Here is a 17975-nt window from a genome sequence, read left to right as displayed (position 1 = left end):
GCTATGCTCGCAGACCAGCTTCTGCCTGGTACCCTGCGCTGCTGCCTCTGATACAGAGGCAGCAGTGTGAGGTGACAAGGGGCTCCTCGGAAGTGGGACCAAAGCACACTGGCTACTGGCCCCATTCCCGGGGACTGTAGAATAGTCGAGAAACCGGTAAGAGTTCATGAGGTTAATTGACTATTCAATTAACCAAAATGTAACATCCCTAAACCAGTGTTCATTCTCTAGAGGGATCGCTTAATAAGGTGACAGCAACTGCAGAATCTCTGAAAGGGCATTATAATTAAATACAGATAGTTAAAGCTCATCTATATCATGAATACCTCCTTGTCTAGTTAGGAAATGTGCATTAACTGCTCCCAGTGCCATGGTGTTAGTCTTGTTCTCCAGTCTGTTAGAATTGCTTTAACTGATGGCTATATATAGAATCACTTTGCATCCTTTAGATCAGTTTTATAAATCCCTAGATAAACCTTCTTTTTGCACCCTCTTTATTTATCTGTCTTAAGGAGTTCTCTAGCACAATCTACCCTGTTTTTAAGATCTCCGGTCCTGCACACTGGCATACTTATATAGGAAAAAGCATTTCCATTAGATGTCATTACTAGTTTAAGCAAGGTTTATAAAAATGAGTTGAGAATTGACTGTTTTCTGCATGCTGTCCAGTAATACAGCATCTGATTTTTTTTGAATGACATCCAATTTACATTAATGTCTTAATTACGTTAAATCTTAATTAATCTAGATCATCTTCCAGTTTACAGAAAGATAAATCTGAAATTCTCAGGCTACATCATGAGGGTGCTCTCAGAATTCTGAAATAGAATTTCATAAGAATAAAATGTCAGATTAATTATAAACAGGAAACAATCTTTTCAGTTGCACAGATGGCTGTGGGCAGAGCCCTTGGCTCCTGCGGAAGTTGCCAGTGTCCTTTCAGATTACAAATGTGAGCACTGAACTTTCCTTGTTCATCTGTGTGAGCTTTGACTGTAGCATTGAGCACGTGTAAGTACTGACCAGGAAGTTGGTGGGTAGTGCACTCCACTACCATGAGGGTACAGGCTTACTCAGGTGCAGTAGTTTAGAGACTTAGAACCTCTCTTTAGGATTGGAGAGCATTATCTGATATGTGCACAGTTTAATTTAAAAAGCACCATGGACTAAGGCTGAGGCATAACTAATTAATGACTGAACAAGGGAAAAAATCAAATAGTTGAAAGCAGGATTGAGACAGACATGGTTGTTGATCCCAATGTATACAGAAGTTCATGCTGCAGGCAGATAATGCATTGGAGTATTTTGAAATGGCATTGAATCATTTCAAAATGTTGATGTTGATTTTAAAATTGAAGTTGGGGAATTGAGAGGGAGGTTGTAGAATGAGTTCGTGCAAAAAAGTGCAAACATTATGAGTGTTAGTTTTCTAGTTTTTGTGAAGTCTGTTATATCAATTTTTACATCACAAGTATTTTCCAACTGAAGGGCTCAAAGCAATTTTATGCACACTAATAAATAAACCTCTTTCTATTTTCACCTCCTTAGCTAAGGTATGTAAGACACTCTCTGCTATACATAAAAAGGCACAAAGATGAGCACATTATTTGTATAAGAGTTGCCTGGTAACTCAGTGGCAAAACAAGCAAGGAGAACTCGGATTTCCTGGTTCCCTGTCATATTTTAGGTCACTTTTAGTAAAAGTACAATAGAAACTTTTACTGGTATGGCAATACCTGTTAAGAGTATTTATTTTCTTTTTCTTTCCATACCAGCAAAAGCCCTATTGTAGCCACACTTGTACTTGCAAAATAAAAAGACATTTGCTCATAGTTTTTCAAAGAGGACTCAATATAAGTGATACTAGCAAAAACACTCTTCTGCTGATATAGGCTTCATCTTTATTAGGAGGGTTTGCCAATGATTCTTTTCCAACGTACCTTTTCTTGTGTAGACTAGGCCTCTGTTGTCTTCCCCTTTAGTGACTAAAAGTTGTTCTTTGGGGATGTCCCCGTGGGTGCTCCACTATGGGTGCTGGGCTTGCCCTGGCACCGCAACAGAAGCTTGTGATGAGCAGTGTTCAGCTGGACCGCACGTGTGCCGCGGGCGGTCTGGCCCCCTGCCAGTTCCTCTTCACCGCCTCAGGCTGCAGACGCTTGGAATCGTGCTCCTTACCTCACTCACTGAACTAGACTCCTAGTTCCCCCTTGTATATACATTCCTATTTCCTCCTTTCCCTTGTTTTTTCTCCTTATTTAAAAAAAAAAGAGAGAGAGACAGAACTACTAGGAGTAAGAACAGAAACCACATACTGCTCTTACCTTCTGCCTCTCAGCTGTTCTCCCATCAACTCCATTGTACATAGTTGCCTTCACCTAAAAAAAAAAAAAAAGAAAAGAGACAAGGACTACAGAAGAGAGATATTATCACTAAGTTTCCAACATTTAAACAACTAGCTGTCTCTCTGCGACTTAAACAAAACAAAACAAAAACAACCTGCCTCAGGCTGCCGGCAAAATGTCTGCAACCAGCTTTAAAAAATGCAGCTCCTGCCGGGAGGCAATGCCAGCCTCCGACGGCCATTCGGAGTGCATCTGTTGCCTGAGGGAATCTCACGTCCTCCAGAAGTGTACCCATTGTACAAAACTCACCTCCAGAGCTAGAAAAGATAGAGAGAGGTGCCTTTGCATGCTCCTCTTTGACAGAGCCCTGCAACCACAGCAAGCTGACTCTGATCAGCAGCCACATAAACGCCGGGCTTCCTCCCCCACTACGGAACTCCAAAAGAAGGCAAGGCTGTCCCCAGCGAGATCCCTGCCAGCTGCCTTTAATGGCAGGGAAAACCAGGCGGACAAACCTGGGACATCTGGCAATGTAAAGCCATGCCCCCCTGCCTCAGTGGCTCCGAAGCCTAAGCTGCCACAGGAGGCTTCCCAAACGCCGGCTCCCCAGACAGCACCAGCTCAGCCACTTCCCTTCACTCGGGCGCAGAGTGCTGAGCTGGCTCCGAGAGCAGCCCCGGATCCGACCATCACGGCACTGGCGCTGGCACCGCCTCTGAGTCACCGCGCAGTGCCGGACTACACGGCGCTGACCCGCTCTGCCACTGGCGCGGCATTGATTGCTCCTGCCCTTGAGCCGCTGGAGCAGAGCAATCCAGCGGCTAGCACTTCAGCGCATGCCGCCAGACAACCACCGCAGAGTCCTCCTCCTCCTCTCCTATCTCCGCACCGCAACTGCTCTCGCTCCCGCCTCCTCTCCCTGGCACTGTCCTCTCTTCTACCTTTGCTACGATCTCCATGCTGGTCCACTCACTGGCATGGGTCTCCCCATGCCTCCTTCAGACTGCCTTCTCCTTTTCTAGCTGCTGCATCTTCTCATCGCAGGCACTACTACAGGCATCTCTCTGCTTCTCCTGCTTCCTCCAGGGCATCAGACATCCACTCCTGTTCGCCCTGCTCCCCATACCACTATCGATATTACAGCTGTTCTAACTACCGTGACGACTGTTCACCGCGACATGGCACACACCACTGCGGCAACCGCTACTTCCGAGATTTGCGCAGCAGGTATTTTTGCCGATCACAATCCGCCTTTGGCTACGCTTCACGCAGGTGCTCTCCAACTCTGGCTCCCCTTACTCCTCTGCACCAGTCACCATCACCATCCATCAGAGCCAGAACATACCCCCTTCGCGGACCAACCTTAGGGGACTTCCATCCCAGACTCGTCCCAGTCAGATGAGGCAGTCACGCTGGGTGACAACTCTCCACCAGATGACCTCCGTCAGTTCCAAGAGTTTTTTAAGCAGGTAGCTATCACATAAGAGATCCTGCTGCAGGAACTCAAGGACAAGCAGCACAAGCTTTTCAGGAATCTCCAACCGCAGCATAGTTCACGCCTGGCCATTCCTCTTGACGAAGGCATCCTGGAACTGGCTGATGAAGTGTGGCATGCTCCAGCGTCGGCTCTTCTGACCAACAAACAGACCGACAGGAAATATTTCGTACCACCGAAGGGCATGGAATTTCTCTTTGCCCATCCGCAGGCTAACTCCTTAGTTAGTCGACGCAGCTCAATAGAGGTCTAGAGCCCCACACCTCAAACAACAGGGCTCTGATAAGGACGTAAAGAGACTTGACCTCCTCAGCAGGAAGGTGTACACTTCAGCAATGCTACTCCTCAGAATCGCCAATTACTTGGCGCATCTCTCCAACCACACCTTTGACACCTTTTCACACCTTACCCCCCTCATGGATCATCTCCCTGATTCTAAGAAATCGATCCTGAGGTCAGTAATCCAAGAGGGCTACACATCAGCGAGAACGTCCCTCCAAATAGCCATGGACGTTGCTGACACCACTGCTCGCTCTACTGCTACTGCCATCGTTATGTGCAGAGCTTCTTTCCTTCAAGTGGCGGGAGTTCTGACAAGGATAAGCTCTTTGCAGAAACCACGGACTCAATCTTACACTCCTCTAAAGACTCCCGAACAACCTTGCCAACTCTGGGGATGTACACTCCCACCTTCAAGAGACGCTGATACTCACCATACCAGCACAGATATGACTACTCCTACATCAGTGGCAGTAGCAACACCAGCAACAGAGGCCCTTTGACAACCAACGCTCTCGTCAGAGGCCTCAACAATGCCATAACCCAAACGGCAGGATGAACATGCCTCCCAACAACAAGCAAAAGGTTTGATGCGTTGGTCAGAGGTGAGCAGATAGGCACAGGCAGTACCACGAATTGTACGACCCAGCTCTTTCACCACCGGTTGAGGTCCTTTCTACATCAATGGGCAAAAATGACTACGGATAGATGGGTCCTCGAGATTGTTCAGTCTGGCTACCCTATCCCTTTCATAGCCATCCCACCAACTATCCCTCCCACCCCGTCCCTCTTCAGGAACCCCTCTCACGAGACCCTCCTCCGACTAGAAGTCGATCGCCTTCTTTCTCTGGGTGCCATAGAGCCAATCCCAAAGGATTTCAGGAACAGGGGCTTTTACTCACATTATTTCTTCAACCAGAAGAGGTCCGGAGGTTGGCACCCCATCCTAGATCTCTGCCGTTTGAACAAATATCTCAAGAAACAACGATTCAAAATGACGACTTTAGCTGCCATAATCCCTGCATTAGATCCATAGGACTGATTTGCCACCCTCGACCTCCAGGACACCTATTTCCAAGTCCCTATCCATCCAGCTCACAGGAGGTTCTTGCGCTTCGTTGTGGCAAAGGACCACTTCCAATACAAGGACCTCCCCTTCGGGCTATCGTCAGCCCCCAGGGTATTTTCAAAAGTTCTATCCGTGGTCACGGCCTTCCTCTGGCGCCAAGGGTACTCCTCTTCCCTTACCTGAATGATTGCCTACTCAAGGGCCCTTCTGCATACAAGATTTCACAGATGGCTCACCTCACGAGGATACTCATGGACAACGTCACAGCTCTCCCTCCTTCTGTTCTGGTGACTACTGCTACGCAGTCACCCATATTGGAGCACCTGCAGGGACACCACCTCGAAGAACGACCGTTACAGCACCGAAGGTGAGTAACTTCGCTTTCCCCAGGAAAGTTTGTAATGTAAACACTGCAGAATAGTATGGAAACCTGAAAATCATTGGAAGTGTAACACACTGATCAGTATCTCTTAAAAGCGGGGGGGGGGGGGAGGTAAGAGCGAGATTTCTAAATTTCAATTTCAGTAAGTAAGGAAAGGCACTTACTTTAAAAATGTCCCCTTTATAGTGATAACGGAGAAGAAATGTTTTTCATGTCAGATATCTGGGTCTGTTGGTTCTTCGGGTTTTGGATTTTATTGTTTTTTCAGTTTTGTGCACTGACTCCTCTCCCTTTTCCAAAAGCACAGTCAGTCAGCACGCCACACCTGGAAAATGATTCCTTATGCCGCTTCCAAAATTTCCCTTACTTAGGCTTGTACGACAAACAGCAAACCTACTAACAACTTGTGTCCAGAATTATCCCTTGAAACTTTCCACTTCTCTTCCATCATGCTCTCCCTGTGCTCCCTCTCAGTGCCTCTCAATTGCTAGATTTATCAGCTTTTGCAAGGAAACCTCTGAAGATTTTTTTCTTTTGTCTATTGGCTCTTTGCACCTCATTGCTGTCAGTTGAATGATTTTTTTTTTCTAAATAGCCTATCTAAAAATATGAATTAAAACCTTTTTCTCATCATTGGTCTTGGATCAGTGCTTGAAAAAAGCTTTTTGACCTGAGGAGTATTTGTTACTGGTTTATCAAATAGTGTTTAGCAATGTTCATAGACAACACATGAGGCCTTAAAACTGACATTGACTCTGACAGTAGATGTTTGGCACTAGCACTGGAACAAATGGACCAAAACCTGCATCTTGGACAAGGGGATTTTAAATGTTAATAGAAATTTTGCTTCACTTGTGATGTGTTCTCATTTTATGGTTAGAAAACCCCCAAAACAATGAGGAAATAAACAACACATGGTGAAAATTCACCGTGTTTTATCTGATTGAATTGCATATTGTTTCAATCTTCCTAACAAGAGGAAAACACACATTTCAGCGACAAAAAAGCAGTCATGTTAAACAATGATGATTGTTAAAACATGACTTGAAAGACTTAGAACTCTAAGAATTTCTGTCCTCTGCCCCCGAAAAGAACAATATGGGTTGAACCTCTCTTGTCTGGCACTTTTGGGACCTGGCCAATGCTGAACCAGAGAATTTGCCAAACTACAGGAGGTGGATATTGTGTAGGTGCATTACCAACATTTCCACTGCTTCCTGGACTCTTAGGTGATATTTAGTTGTAAATTAGAGCTAAATAACAGCACAGAACACTGAGGGCCAGGACTGGTGGCTGTAAACAAACTTTATGGGGCAGTGGGAAACTTAGCCACACCCATAAATTGACATCCAGCTAACTAGAAACTGCTGGACCTGATCAGAAAGTGTCAGATGAGAGGTTCAGCCTGTAGCTAGAGGTCCCTCTGTTTTCTATGAAACCGAAGGAACACATAGCAGACATTTATAGATGCTTCCTTTATTCTGATAGTTGATTGTATGCATAAAATCATGAAAGTTTTATTGCCTGATGTATGTGAGGTGACAGTTTGTCTGCAGATGTTCTTCTTTCTGCTGTGTTATCAAAGACAAAGACAGGATTAGACTGTTACTGATCTACTTTAAGTAGGAGAAGGTTATTGACATGAGATGACAGTGACCTAATGCTTTACTGTTTCATTTTTTCCAGTTTATTTCCTGTTGGGCAATATATTGCGTCTTTACATGTTTACAAGCCTCATTGCCTTCTGTTCATTCATGCCTGTAAAACAATTTTATTTTTCTGCAGAACACATATACCAATGCAGATAAGTTACTAGAAGCAGCCGAGCAGCTGGCTCAGACGGGGGAGTGTGACCCAGAAGAGATTTATCAAGCTGCACATCAGTTGGAAGACAGAATCCAGGATTTTGTTAGGCGTGTGGAGCAACGCAAGATCCTGCTGGACATGTCTGTGTCCTTTCATACTCACGTTAAAGAGGTGAGTTGACACTAATCCATGGAAGTATCTGGCAAACTTGAAAAGGATGCAAGACAAGTCATATTTTTATTGGTGTAACATACAACTCTCGCTGATGAGACTCAATGAACGCCCATTGTACAGTGAACATTTATTTCAGAACTGCATTATCTCTCCTGTTCTGCTGTCACCACAGAGTTAGCTATTTCTGTACCTTGATAGTCCCTGCCAACTGCTGATCCATGAATGGGGCATGATTATTATTATTATTATTTGTATTATGGTAGCAGTTAATGGCTCATATGTAGACATAGAAAGAGATAGTCGCTGCCCTGGAAAGAGCTTAAAATCTTTATTTACAAGACAAACCATTGGAGGTGCGGGGGCAGCCAGTGACTTGGCCAAGATGACACATTGGCAGAGCTGGGAATAGAACCAGGCCCCTCATCCCCCATATTAGAGCCTTCCCCACTAGAAACTTAAAATTCATTGCTGCACTCAAATAGATGGGAGTCTTTGTGGAATTTTCTTTCAGGTCAAAAATAGATCAAGGAGAGAGAATGCACTTCAGATTGATAGGCATTAATTAAATGGAACAAGGGATAAACCATTTTGCATTGGGCTCCTGAAGTTAATTCTTAAATAGATTACTGATGTTTATGTTCTTTCCTTATTCCCACTATCACTCACCATGCTAATGGAAGGCCATTAATTATTCTGTTACATTATATCACATGGGGCTGTTTAAAACTTGTTCAAAAATCTCACAGCCAAGTACCAATATAGGAAGAACAGTCATGCCTGGTAGAGAAGGAAAGGACATTATCCAAAATTTACTGCATTCTGCAAAGGGTTTCATAGGATTTCTGTATGTGATCATAGTTCCTTATATTTTATTAAGCAGGAAAGGCAAACAGTATGTGAAAATGTTCATTATTGTATTGTTTTAAAACTGGAGACATAAATGTGGTGGTCAGCCAGTAGTTTCTGCATTCATACTTGCTCATGCTCACTCCTTTCCCCTTTACAGACCTACACTCCTTGGGTTAATGCAAGAGAAAGACAATCTTTAAAATTAACTCTCACCTATTACACTTACTCCTTTAAAGGGTCTTTCTGGGATCCCTCAAATCAAGTAAGATTTCCCCTTAGACGTCTATAACTGATGAGTTCAAAGATGGGAAATTAGGCCAGTTCTGGCAAGGAACACTCTCTGGCAGTGGCAGCACATGAGGTCTCTATCTTCAGCGGTGCTGATGCGGGCTTGGGCCCACTCCTTACGTCAGGCTCTCTGATCTTCTTTATGCCCTGGTCCTCAGCTGTACATAGAAATTCTGTTGAGGCAAATGTGTGTCAGGCATCCTGACCACGTGACCAAACCATGGTAGCTATCTGTGGGGCGATTATTGCCTCAATGCTTCAGGAATCAGCCTTTGCAAGAACACTAACATTGGTCAGTCTGTTCTGCCATGTGATGCCCAATATTCTCCTCAGGTACTTTTGGTGGAATTTCTCCAGATCTTTAATATGATATCTATAGGGAGTCCAGACTTCAGCTCCATGTAGCAACATTGGGATGACTACAGCATTGGAGACGTCGATCTTGGTCTGCATCTTGATGTCACAGTCATCAAAGATTTGCCTCTGTAAACATCCATAAGTTGCACTGACACTGGAGATTCAGTGGCAGATTTCATCATCAATGTCAGCATAGCTGGACAGAGGGCTATTGAGACAGGGGAAGCTGTTGACATTCTCCAGCAGTTGGTGGTTCGCCGTGATGGGGATGCTTGCTGGAGAGGTAAAGGGTAACAAGAAAACATTCTATAAATACATTAGAAGGAAGAGAACGAGCAAGTACAGAGTAGGCCTGTTTCTCAAGAGAAACAAACAACAACAAAAAATGTGAAAATGGCGAAGATGCTCAGTGACGTCTTTGTTTTGATTTTCACCAAGAAGGCTGGTGGTGATTGGACACTTAACGTAGTGAATACTAGTGAAAATGGGGCAGGTTCAGAAGTTATAATAAGGAAAGACTAAGTTAAAAATTACGTAGACAAGTTAGATGTCTTAAACTCATCAGGGTCTCAGAAAATGTGTCCTAAAATGTTCAAGGAGCTGACTGAGGACATATCTGAGCCAGTGGCGCTTATCTTCGAAGAGTCCTGAAGACTGCAATAGAGCAAGTATAGTAACCATCTATAAAAAGGAAAATAAGGACAACCCAGAGAATTACAGACCAGTCATCTTAACTTCTGTATCAGGAAAGATAATGGAACAAACACTAGAAAATAATAAAGTGATAAATAATAGTACAGCATGGATTTGTCAAGGGCAAATATTATCAGGTCGGTTTGATAGCTTTCTTTGATAGGGTAATCTTGTGGATAAGGGGAAAGCAGTAGCTGGTATACCTAGATACTAGCTACAGTCTCACATGAGCTCATTAATAAACAATGGAAATTCAACCTAGATGGAACTTACTATAAGGTGAGTGCATAACTGGGTAAGTGGATGAAGTTTTCCCAGTGGGCATTGGCACCCAGCATCTCTCCCTCATTCTCTTTGGTGCAATCTGTCTTGGACTTTTTGTTGCTGGAAGAAAGATCTGGTGCATTCTTCCATCAGTCACCTGATGGCCATCACCGTGTATCACTAGCTGATTCAGGGTCAGACAGTGTTTTCTCACGACATGACAATCAGATTCTTGAGAGGCCTTGAAAGTTATGGCCCTGTGTGTCCCATTGGGACCTTTATTCATGGCTCTGCTCCTCTCTTGGCTCTCCAGCCTGCCCTTTGAGCTGCTGGATTTCTGCTCCCATTCCTACTAGTCCTGGAAGGCCACTTTGCTAGTGGCGGGTAACATCAGCAAGATAAGCCTTTGAGACCAAGGAACCACCATATACAGTGGTTTTATAAGGAGAAGGTCCAGCTATGGCCCCACCTGGCCTTCCCGCCAAAGGTGGTGTTTTCCTTCCATGTGAACCAGGATATATTCCTGCCTGTGTTCTCTTCCAAGCTGCACAAGACAGCAGAAGAGAGGCGTTTGCATGCTTTGGACGTCCGGAGGGCCTTCGCTTTTTATTTGGAATGTACCAAGCCTTTCACTAAATTGACCCCGTTCTTCAGGATAGGATGAAGGGCCTTCTTGTTTCTTTGTAGAAGTTTTCCAATGGGATCATCTCTTGCATAAAGACCTGCTATGAACTGTGAAAAGATCCTGCCATTGTTAATCATCAGGCCCCATTTGATGAAGGTGCTGGTATCTTCTGCATCCTTCTTGGCACACATCACAGTTTAGGACATCTGTACAGCTGCAGCGTGGTCCTCTGTTCACAAGTTCACATCTTATTACACCATTACTCAGCAGGCCAGAGACAATGCTGGATTCAGCAGTTCTGTGTTACAGTCATAACAGCTGTGAGCCTGCCTCCAGATGTACTGCTTGGAGTTACCTAATGGGGATGGACATAAGCAGACATTCAAAGAGGACAGTTACCTATTCTGTAACTTGTGTTCTCTGAGTTGTATTGGTCATGTCCACTCCACTGTCGGAGTTTCTAGCAAGAAGAAACTGAGACTGGGGGAGGGAGGGAGGGTGGTTGGCATTCCTTATGCTGCTCCATGGAGGTGCCAGAGCAGCTCCCCAAGTTGCTATGGGAAAAACTTCCGAGACCAGTGCATGTAATGACAATACACCTCTAGTGTAATGGACATGAACAATATCTCTTGAAAGACACCAGTTATGGAACAGGTACCTGTCTTTTTCCTAAGAATTTGAAAAACTTCTCTAAGAAATCTAAAATAAATAATGATAAAACAGGTAGGGCAAGAAAGAGTACTGTTACAAAAGACTGGAAAGATGACTGCAAGGGTTTGGACACCAGGCAAGAATGGATCCAGAAAGAATACCATATTCACTGATATGTACCGATGTGCAAGGACATAGAAAAAAATGAAGACTGGGGGTGGATTAGGCAGAAATGGTGAAGAGTGACATAGACCACAAAGGCTTAAAGATTAGCGAGCTGGTACGAGTAAGAATGTGCTGAGACGGTTTTATTCAGCTCGGCTGTCACTGCTGAACTGAAGAGATGGGAATTAAAAAATAAAGAAAAATTCAAAATAGAACAATAATCCTTGGTGAACTTAAGCACAAAAAGGGAGCTTACAAAAAGTGGAAACTTGGACTAGGGAGGAGTATAAATGTATGGCTCAAGAATGCAGGGGAGTTATCAGGAAGGCGAAAGCACAATTGGAATTTGCGACTCACAAGGGATGTGAAGGATAACAAGAAAGGTTTCTATAGGCATGTTAGCAAGAAGAAGGTGATCAGAGAGGGCGTGGGGGCCCCTACTGGATGAGGGCAGTAACCTAGTGACATATGATATGAGGAAAGCTGAACTGCTTAATGCTTTCTTTACCTCTGTCTTCATGCACAAGGTCAGTTCCCAGACTAATGTGCTCAGTGACACAATATGGGGTGAAGGTGGACAACCCTTGGTCGGGAAAGAACAGGTTAGGAACTATTTCAGAAAGCTAAAAGTACATAAATCCATGGGTCCGGTCTTAATACATTTGAGGGTACTTAGAGAGTTGGCGAATGTCATTGAGGAGCTTTTGGCCATTATCTTTGAAAAGTTGTAGAGATCGAGAGAGATTCCAGATGATTGGACAAAGGCAAATCTAGTGCCCATCTTTAAGAAAGGGAAGAAGGACGATCCAGGGAACTATAGGCCGGTCAGTCTTACCTTAGTCCCTGGAAAAATCATGGAGGGGATCTTCAAGGAATCCATTTTTAAGCACTTGGAAGAGGGGAAGGTGATCAGGAATAGTCAGCATGGATTCATGAAGGGCAAGTCATGCCTAACCAATCTGATTAGCTTCTATGATGAGGTAACTGGCTCTGTGGATATGGGGAAGTCAGTGGATGTGATATACCTTGACTTTAGCAAAGCTTTTGAGGCGGTATCCCACAACGTTCTTGCCAGCAAGTTAAGGGAATGTGGATTGGATAAATGGACGGTAAGATGGATAAAAAGCTGGCTGGAAGGTCGGTCCCAGCGGGTAGTGATCAAAGGCTCGATGTCAGGATGGCGGTCAGTTTCTAGCGGAGTGCCCCAAGGTTCGGTTCTGGGACCAGTTTTGTTCAACATTTTTATTAATGACCTGGATGAGGGGATGGATTGCACCCTCAGCAAGTTTGCAGATGACACTAAGCTAGGGGGAGAGGTAGACACGCTTAAGGGCAGAGATAGGGTACAGAATGACTTAGACAAATTGGAGGATTGGGCCACAAGAAATCTGATGAGGTTCAACAAGGACAAGTGTAGAGTCCTGCACTTGGGACGGAAGAATCCCAAGCATAGTTACAAGCTGGGGACCAACTGGTTAAGTAGTAGTTCTGTAGAAAAGGACCTGGGGGTTACAGTGGAAGAGAAGCTAGATATGAGTCAACAGTGTGCCCTTGTAGCCAAGAAGGCTAATGGCATATTAGATTGCATTTAGAGGAGCATTGCCAGCAGATCCAGAGATGTCATCATTCCCCTTTATTCGGCTTTGGTGAGGCCACATCTGGAGTATTGTGTCCAGTTCTGGGCCCCCCACTACAAAAAGGATGTGGACGCATTGGAGAGGGTCCAGCGGAGGGCAACCAAAATGATTAGGGGGCTGGAGCATATGGCTTATGAGGAGAGGCTGAGGGACTTGGGTCTGTTTAGTCTGCAGAAGCAAAGAGTGAGGGGGGATTTGATAGCAGCCTTCAACTTCCTGAAGGGAGGTTCCAAAGAGGATGGAGAGAGGCTGTTCTCAGTAGTGAGAGATGGCAGAACAAGGAGCAATGGTCTCAAGTTGTGGTGGGAGAGGTCCAGGTTGGATATTAGGGAAAACTATTTCACCAGGATGGTGGTAAAGCACTGGAATGGGTTACCTAGGGAAGTAGTGGAGTCTCCATCCCTAGAGGTGTTTAAGTCCTGGCTTGACAAAGCCCTGGCTGGGTTGATTTAGTTGGGATTGGTCCATCCTTGGGCAGAGGGCTGAACTTGATGGCCTTCTGAGGTCTCTTCCAGCTCTATGATTCTATGAATCCAGCAGAGAAATGGCAGCTTGGGCCAGGTATCATAAATACGATGCTATTGTTATGATTGTTCTATGTATTTCTCCAGTATCTCTTTGTTTGCACCAAAAACTGATGCTGAAGTGCTATAAAGTATTTAGTGGACTCAGTGAAGGGCAACAGTGAATGATGTGGAATGTAGAGGAATAAAGTGGGGAAGAGGGGGTTTACAAAGGTCAGTCTTGCCTCTGATTCACAACTAAGGAATTCTAATAAATGAACCCAGATGTGTTGGAATGTTGCCTCTTTGTCTCTCGATGCAGTTTGACTTTTTGCTTTGCAACTTGTCATTCTCTTCTGGATAGTTTTGCTGTTGAACTTCTGTAGTATAACACTGATGTGTATGGAAGGTTATTTTTTACCTATTCCCTCGCCTAACAACTTAGTTCTGTAGCTGTTGTGTTAAAGTTATATGTCATCTCATCGTCTCCATAGTGTAGACATACCCTGTGTTGTTAACATAGTTGGCCTCCGAGTATAGGCGCAGATTACACTGACAGGAGCATTTTGTCATTGTGGGAACACCACCTGCAAGAACAATGCTAGAAGTATGTCTGCACTGTTGGCAACAAAATTAATTTTGACACTCAGAAGTTGCCAAAAAAAGTCACCAAAGCATGTTCACAACGGTTCCCTCATTTGACAGATCATGGCTACATTTTTAGATCCCTCATTGAGACTGAGCAGTACACTTTTAGTAATACCTTCTTTTGCTAGACACATAACGGAGCACAATGCATCTTGGGAATGTGAAAAAGTCCTGTCAGGCACTGCTTTTTTTCTCAGCCCTCCAGAAACTTCTGGCTCCCTCTCATGTCATTTGTAAAACTGCTAGTCTTTGCTGTGCACTCCAGCATGTGCTGTGAGAAATCATGGGTTCCACACTTCTCTCATATGTGTGTTCCTTGTCATGAGGACATCACGCATTGCAGCAGAATTACTATTGAGGAAGAGTCGCAGGCAGAGGTCACTGAGTGGAAGGGTTAACGGCCACCTGACCTTGCATTTGGCTGTCACAGGGCACTTGTGCAGGGTAGATTGTTGCTTTTGGGCTAGGGAAACCAGCACTCAGTGGTGAGATTGCATTGTCATGCAAGCGTGGGAGGAAGACCAGTGGCTACAGAACTTTAGGACGTGTAAAGCTACCTTCCTGGAGCTGTGTGCTGAGCTGACCCACTGAACTGTGACACAAGGACATCCAAATTACAACTGCCCTCTCAATAGAAAAATGTGTGGAAGCTGGCAACTCCCAATTGCTACTGGTCTGTTGCAAATGAGCTTGGACTGGGGAAGTCTACCATGGGGGCTGCACTTCTGCAAGTGCGCAGGGCAATAAATTACACTCTGCTGCGTAGGACTGTGGCTTTGGAAAATGTGAATAACGTAGTGGCTGGCTTTGCTGAAATGGGCTTTCCTAACTGGTGAGGCCATTGATGGCACACTTGTTCCAATTGTAGCACCACTCCACTTTGTCACCGAGAACATCAACAGGACATGATACTTCAGGATGGGGCATCAAGTGCTTGTGGATCACTGAGGATGTTTCATGGACACAGGTGTGGGCAGATTAGGAAAGTATACGATGCAGGCAACTTTAGGAACATTGGCTTGTACAGGAAGCTGCAGGCTGGAACTTTCTTTCCAGACCATAAGATTGCAGTGGAAATGCACATAGTAATGGGTGACTCAACTTTCCCCTTACAGCCCTGCTTCATGAAACCATACATGGAGCACCTGGACATCAGCAAAGGAGCAGTTCAACAATAGGCTGAGCAGATGCCACACGGTATCTCTATGGAATGTGCCTTTGGTAGACTGAAAGGGAGATGAATATGTCTCTGGCAGGGTAGATCTTATGGAGGATTATATCCCCATAGTTATAGCTGTGTGCTGTTGTTTGCATAATAAGGGTGCGAAAATAAGGGTGAAACGTTTGCTTATGGGTGTAGCCTTGAGGCACAGTGTTTGGGTACACAGTAGTCCATAGGGCTGCCAATAACATCGGAGGCTCTGAGGAATCACTTTGACAAATAGGGGTTTTGAAATGTCTCTCTCTTGGGGTTACTTCCCTGCTACATCCCATTCCCCATCCCAAGTAACATGCACATTCCCATAAAAGGAAGGGATACAACGGCCTGTACCTGGGCCCTGAATGATTGCTATGGGTTGTGAAACAGAAAATAAAGCCATTGTACCATTAAAAAAGTTTGCCTTCATGGATCATTGCCAATCATGGTCACACACCTAAGGATCAATGTTTGCTGGAAATAGAGATTTCACGTTAGGGTATGGCCACAACTGTGTATAGGTCCAGTTGTCATAGTCACAGCTGTGATAGGGTGTGGAGTGTGGTGGAAAATGAGCAGGGCTCGACAATTAACATAATTTACTCGCCCATGGCGAGTAGATTTTAGCCTGGTGCAGCCACGCAGCGCAGTCTGCGCATGCACAGTGTGCAGTAGCGTGCGGCTGGCAAGCAGGGCTCGCTGCCGCTTGGCGTGTCCTGAAAATGAGCATTTCTAGACAATGAAAAGGAATGTGTGGGTGTGGTGGGTGGGTTGCTAGACAAAGAATTCTGTATCTATTGTAGGGGCTGTCAAGGCCATTTCTGCTCACTCTGCATTTTGATTATTAGGGGTTTGAGCGTCTCTTTTTGCTCCTGGATAACCCTGATCACATGCTCAGCGGCGTCTTTCCTTTCACTCAGCCATCACTTCTCTCTTCCCTGTGTTTCCATTGTGCTATGGAACAATCTCTCATAAGTTCCTCCCTGTTATGGGGCTCATAGAATCATAGGGTTGGAAGAGACCTCAGGTCCAATCCCCTGCTAAAAGCAGGACCAACCCCAACTAAATCATCCCAGACAGGACTTTGTCAAGCTGAGACTTAAAAATCTTGAGGGATGGAGATTCCACCACCTCCCTAGGTAACCCATTCCAGTGCTTCACCACCCTCCTAGTGAAATAGTGTTTCTGAATATCCAACCTAGACTTTTCTAACTGCAACTTGGGACCATTGCTCCTCCTGTCATCTGTCACCACTGAGAATAACCTCTCTCCATCCTCTTTGGAACCCCACCCCATTTCCGGTAGAATCATAGAACACAAGAACCGGAAGGGACCTTGAGAGGTCAAGTCCAGTCCCCTGCCCTCATGGCAGGACCCAGCACCATCTGGACCATCCCTGATAGATGTCTGCCTAGACTCTCTTAAATACCAGATTTGAAGATCCAGAGATGAAGATTCCACAACCTTCCTAGGCAATTTATTCCAGTGTTTAATCACCCTGATATTTAGGAAGTTTTTCCTAATGTCCAGCCTAAACCTCCCTTGCTGCAATTTGCTCCTTGTCCTATCCTCAGAGGCCAAGGAGGACAATTTTTCTCCTTCCTCTTTGTGACACCCTTTTAGATGCCTGAAAACCGTTATCATGTCCCCTCTCAGTCTTCTCCTTTCCAAACTAGTTGAACGCTGCTATCAAATCTCCCCCTCACTCTTCTCTTCTGTAGACTAACCCAGCCCAAATCTCTCGGCCTCAGCTCGTAAGTCATGTACTCCAGCTCCCTAATGCAGTGGTTACCAACCAGTTGATTGTGATCTACTGGCAGATATTGGAGCCTTTGACAGGTGATGCTGACTGGTTGGCCAGAAACCTGTCAAGTGCTGGCACTTCATCTCCCCTTCTCAGCACTGTGTGCTGCTCTTGCCCTTTGCCTTGGAGCTGCCTCCCACCTCCTGAGGAGCCTCCTGCTTGCTGTGCAAGGCAAGAGAAGAAGAGGGAGGAGGTGCTGATATCTGGGTGCCTTTCTCCCCCCAGTTTCGAGGAGGGACAGGGATGAAGAGACTTTGCTGGCTGCTTTTGGGAGTGGTGCAGGGCCAGGATATAGGTAAGCCTGCCTTAGCACCATTGACCACCATCCAGAAGCCACCTGTGGTAAGCAATGTCCAATTGGAGCCTGCATTCCAAACCCTGGCCCTGAACCCCTCCTGCACCCCAACTCCTTGCTCCAGGCTCAGCTCAGAGCCCCTCCCACACTCCAAATCCTTTAGCCCAAATCTTTTGGCAAGATCAGAGCCTGCATCTTCCTCCCTCGCACCCCACCCTTAGCCTGATAAAAATGAATGAGGATGAGGGAGGGAGGGAGCAGGTGCAGGGCCTTGGAGAAGGGGTGGGAAGAAGGTGGAGGAAAGGGTGATTAGGTTTGAGGTAGATCCTGGATTGCACTTCAGTTAAAAAAGTGATCCTGTGCTTAAAAAGGTTGGAGACCCCCTGCCCTAATTATTTTTGTTGCCCTCTGCTGGACTTTCTCTAATGCAGGGGGCAGCAACCTTTTCCAA

At 45.3% G+C, this 17975-nt stretch overlaps 1 protein-coding gene across 4 annotated transcripts in view; it reads left to right on the top strand.

Annotated features, from left to right (window-relative positions):
- The window catches only part of TRIO (trio Rho guanine nucleotide exchange factor), a 412227-nt gene that overhangs the window by 173174 nt on the left and 221078 nt on the right, over window positions 1-17975 (top strand). For all 4 annotated transcript variants that reach the window (XM_006117079.4, XM_075921462.1, XM_014570469.3 and 1 more), the window contains exon 11: window positions 7353-7544. In XM_006117079.4, coding sequence (XP_006117141.2) covers window positions 7353-7544 — 192 coding nt within the window. The remainder of the gene's footprint in view (window positions 1-7352; window positions 7545-17975) is intronic.

This window comes from Pelodiscus sinensis, chromosome 2 (assembly GCF_049634645.1).
Source record: "Pelodiscus sinensis isolate JC-2024 chromosome 2, ASM4963464v1, whole genome shotgun sequence".
In the NCBI taxonomy this organism is placed as follows: domain Eukaryota; kingdom Metazoa; phylum Chordata; order Testudines; family Trionychidae; genus Pelodiscus; species Pelodiscus sinensis.
The sequence above is the reverse complement of the archived record's forward strand: the minus strand, read 5'-3'. Positions and strand labels throughout refer to the sequence as shown.